The 14,762-nt window shown below is 44.3% G+C and overlaps 1 protein-coding gene across 3 annotated transcripts in view; it reads left to right on the top strand.

Annotated features, from left to right (window-relative positions):
• Positions 1-7,504, top strand: part of trappc9 (trafficking protein particle complex subunit 9) — a 193,607-nt gene extending 186,103 nt beyond the window's left edge. For all 3 annotated transcript variants that reach the window (XM_070985161.1, XM_070985160.1, XM_070985162.1), the window contains 2 exons: positions 4,384-4,607; positions 5,994-7,504. In XM_070985161.1, coding sequence (XP_070841262.1) covers positions 4,384-4,607; positions 5,994-6,173 — 404 coding nt within the window. In that variant the 3' untranslated portion in view covers positions 6,174-7,504. The remainder of the gene's footprint in view (positions 1-4,383; positions 4,608-5,993) is intronic.
• Positions 7,505-14,762: the final 7,258 nt, after the last annotated feature.

Below are 14,762 nucleotides of genomic sequence, written 5' to 3'. Positions count from 1 at the left end.
GCAGAGTAACATTTAATGAGCGTGCTCCTACGTACACCTCACAAATGCCATCTTACATGAGGTGCGATGAACATGACGGCTGTGTTTGTTTGGCTGGGATCTGTCCGCTTTCCCCTCACGCTGCACAATATTGTGAGTGAATCTTAATGAGCTGAATCGACACCCGGCGTGAAGCGCGGCATAGTGCTGTAAACAGTGGCAAACCTCCGAGTGTCGGCTGTCATCTTTATCTTCATGGGTTACGGCGATATGACAAGAGGCGGAGAGGCTTGTTTAAACTCTGAGTCGTAGTTTGATCTGTGGCGTTCATACTCACACAGGAGGGGAGGCGTCGTCTCTCTCTGTCTCTCTCTCTGTTTCTCTCCTGGTTGCTGTGGCGACGCCTGCCGCAGCGCTTTGCCTCTGCAGACTCCAGCAGCAGCAGCAGCAGCAGCAGCAGCAGCGGCGGCACATGGACAGAGCTGTGTGCCTGCTAATGTGAGAGCCATACCCAGGTACACATGTTACATAACATGCTGTAAATGCTGTATCTGCACATTAGCACTGGCAGGAACTGATAAACAAATCAATTCCTCTCTTTCCTTACAAGTTATTAATGAAGCTGGCAGCTCACAGCTAATCAATGCATTAAAAATGAGACTCACCCTATGATGTACCTGTTGCTCGAGCAGCACTTGTTGGAGCCGTGTTTTGTCGCAGTGATATTTCTCCCTCCATATCCTCATCCTCCCTCCTGAGGACAGTTACCGATTCTGTGCTTTGTGGCCTGTTTTATTAGTACAATTCTTCTAAGGGGCCAAACTGCTGCTCTTAGCTCACTTACCTCTGCATTTTCCATTCTCCTCTCCAGATCTCCCTCCTTTTCCTCAGACCGGGAAGGAAAGCCGGACTCTCTTCTCGTCTTTGTGTGCAGCCAGGATGTTAATTATTTCCAGGGCTGAAAAAAAAAATCTTTCAACCTGCAAAAGCTGTGAATTTAATTTGCATCATTAACAGTATCTTAACAAGCTGAAAGCAACAAAGCAGAGCCGCTTAGTATGTAAACAATCCAAATGACCAGCTCACATCTGACAGGTAGCTCGGCAGTTGTTGAGCATACGAGGGACAGCTTGTGAGCAAAATGGTCGGAAACTCTCCGTTTGAAGCCTTTTGCCTTTGGAGTTCGGAACTAGCTTTAGCTGAATCATTAAAGGGCGTCAGTCTGTCAATACCTTGTCAGCATAGCAGGCCTGCTACACAGCTGCTGCGTCTAACACCAATTTTGAAAGCCATGTCAGATTTCAATATTATTGAGCGCTGTCAAGCATGGCGCTAATGTCATGTTTTAATAAACGTGAGCTAAACTGGTCTTTTTTGGGGGGAAAGAAAACTAGCAAAGTTTATTTTAAAGTTGACTTTTCTCAAACTGACTGGTTTAAAAACAGAAAGTCAAACCAGATACATCTGTCATATACGCTGTTGATACTTTGTCCACCATAAATACCAACCTCTATGTTGATTTATGTAAGATACTGTAATCATTTAGCAATGGCAGTTAGAGCCTGAGGGATGTAACCTGGACCTATTCAGCCTCTGGGGACACTCCATTCCTCGACAGGCCTACTTCACAGAAGCACCGTGGAGGAGCACTCGGCTCTGCACACCAGTAAACACACAGCAGATGCTTTTAAAAAGCAGTGTTTTGTCATGACCTTTCCAGTCCTCACTGAGAGGATTCAAAGATGTTTGCTGAGAGTTGTGAAAGAGCCACAACCAGCCAGAAACCTCCAGCTCTCCATTTGGAGCTGCTTTAATTGTATTGAAGGTTACGTAATGGATGGGTTATCTGAAGCTTATCAGTGCTCATTTACCATAATTGTAATAAAGTTGTTTTTATAGAATAACACATATTATTACATACAATTACATGTCTTTTTGAGTGCATTGGCAGTTTTACCTCATTGGAGTGGGCCACTGTTTGTTTTTCTGTGTGCATCTTGGTTTTTCGAATCGGTTGGTTGCCTCTGCGCCGATGCTCAAACCAAGATAACAGAGTGGAGAAACTCTGTAGCAAATGTTTCAGGCTGTGGGTGTGTGTGACTGAGGCCTGTGTGTAGGAGTTCATCAGCTCATTGCAGACTAACCGCTCTCTTTTGTTCGCTTTTAATGTGAAAGAATTTATTTACAGTTTTAGAGCCAATGGAGGCTACCTATAATTTGCACATCTCCTAGCAACAAGACTTTGAACAAACTAAATATAACTTGCTAAGGTGTCACTATATGCTACAGCCAGAGCTACTGGCTAGTGAAGGATTGTGTTATGCTTGTGTGCATGGGTGTCTAAATGCACCATCATCAGAAGTCCTCCATTAAAAACAAAAATGTGTACGTCCTGTAGATCCAACTAACCAGCCAGTGTCAACCAAATGCAAAATTTCTACATGTGGCTGGCAAGTTTTATTGCAGTATAAAGCCTCATTCATACCTTGCATGCAGCAGCATGTGATCTGTGTGCAGATAACATCTCTGGATGAGGAAAAACAGTTGTTACTGCAGGTTTAAACGCATGCACAATGCTTTGCAACAGAAATGCACATCAGCCAAACCATGTGTGGAGCTGGTCTGGCTCCCATGATCACTGGACCTCTCTCCTCCTTTGGAGACAAAGTTTTAGAACTAGGAGCTTCAGCGTGACTTGCAAATATGCCCCCCAGTCATCACTGTGTGCCATGTGAAACACCAGGAGTGCATTCGTACATGTGCTGGTGCTTCTTAAATTTTCAGCAGGTAGACAGTCTGGAGCTCTGGCTGGAGCCCAAACATCAGCACGGCTGATAAGCACCGTTTTCTATTAGCTTGTTCTTCACCTGTCCAGAAGTAGCTGAAAGGCGCTGATGTTTACTCTCATCTTTGAGCAATTTGTGTTTGTAATGAAATGAAAAATAATGACTGCAGGGACCAATCTTTAATGAAAAATATTTTTCATTGTTCCCGTTGCTTTATTTCTCTCTGTCGTTGCATCACATATGACTTTAAGATTGATGCATGGCAGTTTACTGCAGCATCACAGTGTTGTTATCTTATGGCTCGTGCACTGAGTAAAGCTTGGTGTCACTTGAATTTCTTTTATGCTCGTATTAATGGAAGACTTTAATTAAGTAAGACCTGATCTGATAATGTACAAGACCTAACATTTACTGACTGAGGCACAGTCTGATAAAAGGCCAGCTGTTTGTTTTTCTGTATTTCTGTCTCAGAAATCTTGAAAAGCCTCTTCTGAGGCCCTCGGTGAGTGCTGCAGGTTGTGTGTGTTGAGTGAAGTGTGCTTTTAATGCAGACGTGGAGCTGAATGTCACCCTCCTGTAGCTGCAGCCTCCCCAGGGCTCTCCCACTGACTGTGACGGTACGGCCTCAGCCACCCACACCCACCCTTATGCCCCCCCCCCACTCCCGCCCTCCTGCTGGATCGTCTGTCTTCCTGCCCCCACCCCTCACCGCAACAGATCGGCACACCAGCGCCACCGAACAGAGCTCGCCTCTTTCATCAGGCTGTCACACAGCCACCCTGACTCACAGTGTTTATCACAGCCTCGGGCGTGACACTAGAGAGTGTATGACAACCGCTCTGTGCGCGTGTGTGCGTGTGTGCGCTGCCGTTACTCTCATAGGACTCATTACTCGGGTGATCTCTTGGAGCGCCCCTGAATCCCCCATGTTTGGAGTCAGTCTTCTCCTGAGCCTGCCAGGAGTGTGCAGGAGCTCAGTTCACTGAGCTCGTTGTTCAAAACAAATCATTGTATCTCCCTCTGCACCTTAGCCAAATAGGGGCCACTTCAGGAGTGACTGGCCCCACATTAGCGGAATTGAATTGAACTCACTCAGTGTCTCTTGGTTGGTTGTGACAAGAGAGAGGGAGGTATAGCTGTGTAAGGAGAGAGAAATGTACTTAAGGATGGTGTGTGTGGATGCGTGTGCGTGTCTGGGGGGGGGCCACTTTGGGATTGTTCCAACAATCTTGTTCGTCCATTCATGACAGAAGTAAGTCATGCATGAGATTAACAGGAGGGAATTCAGTTTAATAGCCACGGCTCCGGCACTCTCCACTGATGTCAATAAAGCATATTTTAGGACAAACAAAGCCTATTGACCCTCCACCAGAAACAATATGATGGGCTATTAATGGCGGGGTTGGCTTTTGATGAATACAAATGAAACGGAGATTGGATGGGAGTCCTGTGAACGGCCGTGCATGAGATTTAAACACTGGCTTGAAAGGTCTTAATTCTTGTTTCAAACAATTCCTCCACAGTCTCATTTTTGTACGGAATATTAGACAAAAGACTCGCCCCCCTCCAGTCCCGCTAATCCCTTCCTTTCTACTTTCCTTTTCTAATCTGTTTGCAGATGTGTTGGTGAATGGGAAGCCGTGTGACTGTGATGTCATTGCTGACTGTAAAGTGGGTGACGCTGTGAGCCTGGAGGTCCGACTGACCAATCTGAGCAAGAACTCAGTGGGCCCCCTGGCTCTGACTGTGGTGCCCTATCAGGACTACCAGAACGGAGTCCAGAACTACGACTTGGAGGACGCCGTCACCTTCATCGGCTCCAACACCTTCTACATTGACACGGTCAGTATTGGCTGCAGGACTATGTTGATGCCATTGGGCACAGCTGTCACATTATATAATCTATATGCTTCAGGTCGTGGCAGGGTTCAGTCAGCTAAAAGGTTTCAAACACAGGTTATCCAACATGTAGTATGTGCAATGATTCCCAACGTCTCGGCTGTGATGAAGGACAGACTAGAACCACCAACCATGAAAATAGCATTAGTACTAATGGAAAGAGGAGTAGAAGAATGGCTGCACAAAACAGTGGAGGCAACACTGGTAACCACTTAAAAGCCCCCCTTTATAAGCACTGTAGAAACATTTAATAAACACTACACTATAATGTAGATGTACACAGCTATAAAGACATTATTTATGAGCCATAATATAAGGTAAATGTTTATGAGTACACAGAATTTGTCAACAATTATAACTTGTTCTATGACGGCATATTTTACATTTTTACAACTGTGTGTGCTGGAGGAGGACTGCTTGCTGCTAGATTAAAGTGTGGAATTAGCCATTTATTAGATCTTTATATACTGCTGTAGTTTTTCATGTATGACTTTACCAGTAGTGGTTGAAACAGTGTTTTCACAGCACATGCTCGTGTTTTACACAGTTTAGCCCATTTAAACCCACCATGTTTATATGATAATGCTGATGACTATCTGCCATGTACATGTACAAACACTGTGTTCTAAAAGCATAACAATAAATGGAAAAACTTGTTTTAAACATCTATATTCATAGCTTCCACCCACACAGCCACTGGTTTACATTCAGTATGCTGAAATGTATAATTAGCTTGAGTGTCATCATCATGTCTGCTCTTAGTTTAGTCAATGTTACGTAAACATTATGTTTCATTGCTGCACAGACTATACTGTAACACACATGTTGAAGCACCTTGAGGAACAGTCCAGGCAGACACTGGTTGTCTATCAGGCAACAAAAACCTAAAAAAATCTAGAGCATGCTTAACAGAAAAAAGTTTGCAATCACAAAAACACAGGTGTGTTCCCTTAAAGGTCACGGCTGAAATTTTGAATTCCAAAGAACCTTATCAGCAGGGAGGCTTTGTCTGGAACAAATTCTCTGTGCTGAATGTTGAACAAGGCGAAGGCGAAGAAAAACGACTCGGTTGATGCCAGAACAAAAAGTCCATCGTCTGAAAATCAGAACGGAGCATGAAAGAATTCCCCATGATCCTGAATGTGCAAAACAACTTAAGTCTGGGAATTGTTCTCGGCTGAAGGCGGAAACGCTGCACTTGTTTGTCATCAAAGCTGCAGTCAGCTTCGAACTTCCTCTCCTGCTGGCTTCACTGTGGCTGACAGAGTGCCAGGTTCATTATGGAGGCTGCTAATGATTCTTGCTGCTGTCTGTCTCTCCCTTCACCAGGTTAAACCCAAAGAAAGCTCCGTCTGTGTGGGTGCCCTGCTCTTCCTCTACACTGGAGATTTCTACCTTAATATCAAGTTCCAGGACGACAGTGCTGGCCGAGAGCTTCCTTTAGCCTGGTTCACTCTGCCCAGCGTCCACATCCGAGCCCTGGACGCTCCGCTGCAGGCCGGGGCCTAAGGGCCAGGCGGCCTCCTTTTACCTCTGAATGAAGGATGGAGGGTTTTGCTGTTGGTGTTCTCTGTAAATACACACATGTAAAATATCATTTTGTGAGAGGTTACAGCGTGTGTGCACTAGAGTGCGAGGGGATTTGAAGTCTTCTTTTCAAAACGCTCGAGTGTTTTGTTCCGAGCCAGCAGGGTGCAGGTGTGTCAAGACACAGCGACACATTTTCAGTTTGAGTAAAAAAATAGTGTAAGACTCTATTAATGTACAGAAACGGAAGAAAAAACTCAGTGTGAGCAGTGCACAAACTCTCACAGAAACACTGGTGCACATGGTCAGTGTGTATGTTGCCATGTAGCTACTGACACAGCTGACGTCTGTGCATTTGGCTGTTTGAGGTGACTAAAAACAGCCTGTCCACTGTGTGACGTGAGGCAAACGTAGCTTCTTTCAGAGCACACATTAAAGGCTCAGACTTAATCAATTCATGTCACTGCAAACAGTGGACTCGCTTGTGGAGGCAAAGTAAATTTACCTCGCGGTTTCATTTTGAGTTTCACTTTGACACATGAATTCACATCACTGACCAAATCACAGTGAGAGTGCTGATCTCTGAGGGGACGGTGCCAGCCAGTACAAAGCGGAGGAAGTTATCTTATTACCTGCGCCGTACCATCCAGTGTGATACGCAGCTGCTCTGCCGGAGCGTAAACTGCTCTGCAGGAGAAGCAGCCTGGTTTGCGCCATGCCAGCCACCTTGCTGACTGCTGGTTAGCTAACTGCTAGCCAGCCAGCTAACTTAGCAAGGTGCTTTGAGCGGCTAGCAGCAGCCTATTGCCGGCTAGCTTCAGTAGTTGCAATCAGTGGTAGCTGCGCATGAAATTCAAGTTGTCACTCTGCTACCAAGCTTCCAGCACCAACTGCCTCACAACGACATGTGAAAGTCCACTTTGTAAAGCGACCCGGCGCTAACACCATTGTCCCACGTTTTCTTCCCTTCAGCACCTTGATTTCTGAGTCACAGCACCATTTATTTAACGGATTCATTTGTTGCCTTTTGTTTCAAGTAACAGCATTTCGATTGAAAGAAAACTGGAAGAATTAGTGTCACCAGTCAGACGACCTCAGAGCTTTTATTGAAGAGGAGCTGCACACCAACACCGGAAATGTGATTAGCCTGAATCTAAAGCCAGTTGTGTGAACATAGAACATATTTATTTCTACTGCTGTACGGACACTTTCTCTGTGGCACTTCACTGGGAATCACTGATGCATTTGATGGTATTAGATGAGTCTATTATTATGTGAGTCCTATAATTGTTGTAAATAAATTTCAAGAGAAGGCTACCTTTGTTTATTCTGACATTTTTCCACCTGTTTACATTTTGTCCATTGCAGCCATTACAGCTCTGTGACCGTCTTTATTTTCTGCCTGCCGAGGTGACCTTTATCGCCTCAGCATTTAGGGAAACTAAAATCTGACATTCACCAACGCTAGAATCCATAAACCGTGATTACCAGGAAAAACATCATTGACCAGTTATCCTTTTTAACATTTTTTAAACAGAAAAGAGTGAGTCCACAGCATGCTGCTCTCGACTGACACCTTGCACTCCACCACAAACTGTCGGAAAACGATTCACTCTTTTCTCTTCCATGCTTCAAACATCAGTGCATGAAAGCAGCAGATTTAAGGAGTGATCATCACTGTACTGCTCATTTTGCACGACACCTTTTTCACCACGTTCCGATACACTGGCGGTGGAGTTTAGCTGCAGCGCTTCTGATGCACTGTCTGGAAAAGTGTTCCTCATCATCTGTCTGTGAACCTTAATCAGCCATCTCCAAACTCACATCGGCAACCTTTTAGGTTACCTCTGGTCCCAGCAGCCACTGACACAGGATGAGGGTTAAACTCTTACTGCAGGCCCTTCCCCCATCCCCTCATTGGAGGACCACACAGGCTGATAAGGAGATGCTGAAGGAAGGTTAGTGTCTTGGGGGTGTTGGGAGGCCTGAGGGTTTCATGTGACATTGAAAGGAGGTTTATCAGTGCAGTGAAGCACACTCAGCATGTGGCAGTCCAGCATTGGTTAAACCAGGCTGTGTCCCTCCTCCTGACCAGCCTTTATGTTGGTGCTCGATGTGAAGTGAGAACTTGAGTATAATCTAATGACAGGATTGATCAGGGAGCTCTTTCTTTTATTCACACCGCCTGACCGTAACCTTCCACCAGGAAAGAGTTCATATATGCTAAAGACATCTTTGTGAAGTCTTAAAAATTTTTGCATTTTCTGAAAGCATCTTTGATCCTCGTGGAGAAATGACAAGCATCTTCTTTCCGACTCCCCATGAAGGTCACATATGAAGTTCGGGGACAAACAGCTTCTCCACTCGTACTAAATGTGTTAGTTTACATGCTTGAATAATACATCAGTGAACGCACAGGGTTCATCAGTTATGCATACAATGCAAACAATTCCAAAGTCATGCCTTCCACACTCATTCATTTGTTTATCTTTTTGTTTATTTGATCAAGAATAGATGGTGTGTGTGTGTGTGTGTGTGTGTGTGTGTGTGTGTGTGTGTGTGTGTGTGTGTGTGTGTGTGTGTGTGTGTGTGTGTGTGTGTGTGTGTGTGTGTGTGTGTGTGTGTGTGTGTGTGTGTGTGTGTACTGGCTTTGAAAAGTCAAATTGTTAAAAATTCAGAACAGCTCCCAGTGTGTGGGCTCCTGCATGCGACACTAAAACTGGATTTTCTTAAGACAATGTGAGAGTGGACCCGGTGCTGCTGTCAGCACAGTCTGCATGAACTCACTTCACAAATGCAAATCGTCTCCTGCATATTGTTTACTGACCCTCACTGCTGCCTTTTTAGGTAAAGGTGATTGCATCTTATGGTTTAGCTGCAATTAAGAGCATCCTGTCCTCACTTACTGAAACAGATTCACACTAAAGTAAATTCAAGCAGCAGACTCTGCGGTCTGGCGTGGACGCAGAGGAAAGAAAGATCTGAAACTTCAGAGGAAAACAACAAAACCACGTCCAACAGCAGGCAGGCTTTCTGCTCAGGGATTCAGCAACATTTGATGTTTTTCTTCCTTATTATTTCATGAAAGTGTCACAGTGACCTGGCCGATCACCATGACAAACATTAAGATACGCTGGCATGCAGTTTGTTTGTGCTGCTAGGTGTATCCACCAGCTGGAGGGGAAAGTGCTGTGTATGTTTACTCAGCTGCTGTTCAAACATGTACAGGATTATATGATGAATTTAGTTATTACTTTGCATATTTCAGGTTCAATGTGAGATCAGATCAATGTCAGGGGCTGAGTAGGCAGGACAGGTTAAAGAAAAGGTGGGTTTCATTTACCCACAAAGCTAATGTGACAATAAAAGAGGTCAAAATACAGCAAACCAACAACACAGGAGAACACAAGCTGTCAACTGTCCAGCTAAACCATTAGAACACACACGTGATGAACAAAACACAATCATACAGACAAACACTCAGCAACTAATTCATCCCTGCAGGGTTGATGCATGGCTGCATTAAGAAAGCGAGACACAGTGCAGCGAGTCAGTTTGCCTTAGTGGACAGTTGTGGTACTGTAGAAAAAAAAAAAACCCTACACCCCACAGCCCACAAAAAAGACATCTGTAGCCTTTTTCTGGGTGTGACATCTTTCTAAATTTGTCCTGTATCCAGTTGCTGTGTCTGTGTGTTGGACAGCAGGGCCAGGGACAGTGAGCACTACACCGGTATGCAGTTCCTATGATTCACAGCTAAATGTCCTTATCCTCTGAATTCCACACGCTCAGTTTGTAATGCTGCCTTTCTGTCATATTGCTTTGTCTCCAAGCCGAGAGCAGGTCATTTCTGAAACGTAACAAATCCTTTATCGTCAGAAGACATTATTTCACTGTTCTCACAGGCTGCAGAGGACTCGTGTCAGCTGATCTTCATGAGTAAAACCAGTGAAGGCCTCTACTCAATACTTTTTACATTCAAAAGCTTTTGAGTATTTCCTCTAAAACTGCAGTTGACGTTTGGAGCAGCTTTAAAGTGTGTGGAAAAAGTCCTTGTGCCAGACGTTCATAAGTCGAAATACAGCATGATGTCGAGAGCATCAGTGTGTGTCAGGTTTTTACACACATCACCATCACGAACAGTGAGCTGACCTCTCCAGAACGCACCCACAAGAGCCTGAGCATCTTCTTGAGTTTAAATGAGGTTTCTAATCAGAAAATCTCCACCGCGTTATTAGCCACCGACTTTCATTACCTTGCAGCAAACCTGTAATTCTGATTGTAATCAGTCTAATAATCTTCCATCAATCTGATATTAGGGAGTTACAACAGTGAGGAAAATGAGCTGTTTGAGAGCAAACAAGAGCCTTTCATTTGGCGGCGAAGAAATCCCCTGGAGCTCTGCTGGAGACGGTGCCGTGTCTCACTCAGCAGGAAACCTCTCATGCAAATGAATCTCCACGAAGCCAGGGTTCAATTAAAGCCCTTTCTCCTCTCTTTCTGCGTCGAGTGGTAAGTCATGTCCGTTCATGTATCTGCAACCTTGATATGGAAATGATGTCAGGAGAGGGGCGGTGAAGGGGTTGTGGGGGATTAGGGCGTGTGCTGAAGAAAGATGAACAATTTGACACCTGCTCCGCTCTTTCACTCTCACGCCTGTAGCGCTGCAGGGAGAAAACCTGGCAGAGAAATGCGCAGGAATCCTCATCCGCCGCATGTTTACTGATCCACTGTGACTGTCTGACTTAATTAATTCACTATCTGCCACTGCACACAGGCTGGTAAATATGAAATAAACCCAACCTGAACTCTAAAATGTGACGGAAGAATTCCCTCCCAGTTAAGGTCTTCACGAACTGAGAAATGGCTCCTGGATCACTAACAGTCCATGTCAGAATATGCACTTTATCACGGTAAATCCTAACAAAGGTCGAAATGTGACCTGATGTTTACCACAAACACCTGAGCCAAAACTCCATTATGCGTGGCAGAAATGTAGTTTTTCCAGGTGAAGAGGAATTAAATCTTTCTGTGCCTCCAGCTGCTCCTCATGGTCTCCATCAGTGGCTGGATTTGTTTGTTTCCATTGTCATCAAGTGGTTGAAAAGCTCCAGACAGATAATGGATCTTTGTTCAGGGTTATTTTGTCAAACTACTGCAAAGGTCAAGAATTAGAATGAGTGGGATTTGTCATCTGTGGTTAGTGAACACATCATTCAAAGCTGGCCCTCCTGGATGCATCTTTAGGATCTGCTGCCTGGTCGTTGGTTTTTACAGAGTCCCGCCCTCGCACTGCACGCTGTGACTGGCTGAGGACGACACACCCACTGCCCAAAGGTTGATGCTCGGTAGGTAAGAAAACACAGAACACTTTCTCTGTAGTTGTGACACATTTTGTCTCCATGACGAATATCTTATCTTATTAGAACCATCCGTCTGGTACACAAATGTGAAATCCATTTATTTATTTCATTATTCTTTATTTTTACTTTTTCTAGAAAACAGTCAAATGTGTAGAAAACATTTAAAGAATCTGATTTTTCTTTTTCTTTTTAATTGATTGACTTTATTTCTCAGGGACAGTGCATATTAACAAATATTACAGTAAATACACCACAATGCCAGTTTTCATCTGGAAGTCATGGCCAGGTGTGTTTGGAGCCTAAAATCAGCCCTAAAATCAACATTCAGTCAAATGAATGAATCATTTATGTGCTTTCGTAGAGTGAAACTTGCTCCTCGAGTCATTAAAACACCCAAATTCTCAGAAGTAAAAGAAGAACATGACCTCTGTGTCCCCAGTGGTAGCCTCAGCTTTGTGTACTTCAGCCAATTAGTGTGCTCTGCCTCTGCAGCTACGCTGAAGAGTGTGACCAGCATGATGTCATCAAGAAAACAAACAAAAAAAAAACAGCCTTGCCTTTAAAGTGGTTTGGAAAATGACAGAGCATGGGAAAGCCTGTTAAAATGATATAAAGACATGTAAAGGCGGTCATGTTCAGTTAAATCCAATGAAGACACTGATCGTTGTCCAATAAAGGATTTACATAAAGGATAGAATCTCATTAAAAACAACAAAGGAGTTCATGTCATCTTCACTGGAATCAGTACGGCTAACGTCACTGAATTCTGCATGTATTGATCGGTTGGTTCATATTGTTTGCTGTGCAGCAATAGGTCATACATACCTTGATGGTGTTGCTGGTATTGATGTGTGGATGATGTATGACACTTTGCTGCACAGCACGCCTGTGGCGTAGGCAGAAAAAAGACATTTGGGCAGGCCTGTGTTTCCTTTCTCATCTACGTCTACATATTCCACAGTCATCCTGCAGTTCAAAATGCACTGCAGGAATACCAAAAAACGACAATAAATAAAGGAAATCTGATTGTGAATATAAACTTAAATATTTCTTTCATCAGGTCGTGAACACACAGCTTGACATAATAGGCTCTAACATGCTTTTAGCAGGAATAACTCAGAGTAAAATAAATGCCGGCTGAGATGAACACACCTAAACAACAAAGCGACTGGAAAACCAACCACACCAAAGCAAACTTTGAACCCCACGCAGTCAAGCAGCTCACGAGTCCTCGTAAGAGCAGAAAACATCAACAAATGCAAAGCCAACACCGTGTGACACACAACACAACAAGCTCTGTGACTGCCAGAGTCATTATTAACCACCGCAGGATTTATTGTCATTCAGCGGGGATGAAAGCAGCGTTTTATTCCACCATGAGCAGCTTGTGGTGGAGACGCTGCAGGCTGACATCACAGCATCCAGGCGGCGAGGCTTTCAGTTGAATATGGAGATGATTTCATCATGATCCAATGACTCTGCCGGCTCGCGTCCCAGTGACAGCTAAGGCGCACGTGTTGTAGTAACAGTCTCTCCACACTGCAAGATGTCACTGGAGGTTTGGAAATGAATTTGAATTTCTGTTTTGGAAACTGTCGCTGTCAGACGTGCTTGATGGAGGAACAGGTGACATTTCTTGATTTTATTTGGTGTCGGCTGCTCAGTGAAAACAGAGAGTTTGGCATCTGGCGCTGACGCGCTGGCGTTAAAGCCGAGCTTGTGCTGGTTGTGTGTTCCTTCCCCTGTTGTTTAGCCTCCTTTAAGCTGTTAATCAAACGCTCACTTGTTGTGTTCCCTTCTCCCTCCTCCAGTCTTGAAATATCTTTGCTTTGACGTGTTAATTATAGAACTTAGCAGCTAGAGTTGGAATATTTCTGAACCTCGACTCCTGGAGGCACTTGGGAAGAGCGAGCACATGCAAACGTTTTCACGTGCAGCTGTCAAAGGTCGACCCCGCCCACGCTGATATTCCAGACTTTTAATTGGCCGTAGTACAGGAGTAGAAAAAAAATCATATTCACAATAATACAGACACATATAAAAATACCCTCATGCTTAGGTATGACTGTGCCTTGGCTGTACGCCTGCAACATGCAGGACAAACCAGCTAAAAGACAAAGCTTTCTCTCACCGTGGCCAACATTTCCACTTCGGGCTCGTGCAGGCCGAGCAGGAAGCTCAGCTGTCCCTCAGTTAATCCAGCCTCTCTCACTCATCACTCCTAATTGTTCGTGTCTGATGTCGCCGTTGTCAGTTTCGATCACACATAGAGAAATTGTGCCATCATGCAGCCTTCAGAAAACGTTTTCTGTGTCTGCGCAGGCCTGCGTGATGAGCTGAGCGAACGTACTGTAAGTTCGGTGTCATTGCCATGGAGACAGTTGCCATTATTAAACTTTTCTCTCCGAGCTTCTCCAGAAATGCATAAGGAGTTCTGTAGGTGGGCTGAGCGGGGACTTGAGATGTGAGAAAGACGAGCTAAATATAGAGCAGCTACATATCCAGACGCTGTTGATTAGCGGAGCTGTTTAGACTCCTAAATGGCTGCATTTATGAAACACTGTGGCTGCTGCTGCGTGCACTCAACTTCTCACTGAGATGAGCTTGTTCCTGTTTGTGCTCGTACGCGAGTGTTTTCATGGAGAACATGGACAATTTGCAGTGGAAGAAAAGGATCCCTGAAGTCCTTTGTGGCAAACCTTTAAAAGCTTACAGGAGCAGCTGTCGATGTGTATAAAACCACTAACAAAGAAAACACAACATTAGTCATTTGGAAGTTGATAAAAGCTCTTACATTTGCTTTCCTGATCACTTAGTTCACTCTGGAGGAAGATTTTGTTTGATTCCAGTCAAATTTTATATGTAAAAAGGCAGTGAAGATAAAATGCAACCAAAAAAAACGAAACCCAAATAAAATAATCCTATTTTTCTCACGAGACGTCACCAGTTCCATCCCTCTCCCTTAATATCAGCCTGGAGGACTGCTCTCTGTGTCCCAGGCAATGATCTAAAAAGTAGAAAATGTATCCTCTGTGTTTGGAAGTGCAATGAACATGATGGCAAATATATTTTGAAGTAGAAGCTGGTTAGTTGAGGTTTTGGCTCCGGCTCTACGGCTAGCAGTCTGAGTGCAGAGAGGAGGCCAGTGCAGGATGTGATTTCACACATTTATTCTCTAATTATCTCCTTGAAAAAATGAGAAACGGAG

This window comes from Chaetodon trifascialis, chromosome 17 (assembly GCF_039877785.1).
Source record: "Chaetodon trifascialis isolate fChaTrf1 chromosome 17, fChaTrf1.hap1, whole genome shotgun sequence".
Taxonomy (NCBI): domain Eukaryota; kingdom Metazoa; phylum Chordata; class Actinopteri; order Chaetodontiformes; family Chaetodontidae; genus Chaetodon; species Chaetodon trifascialis.
Note: the sequence above shows the minus strand (reverse complement) of the source record. Positions and strands in the feature narration are given on the sequence as shown.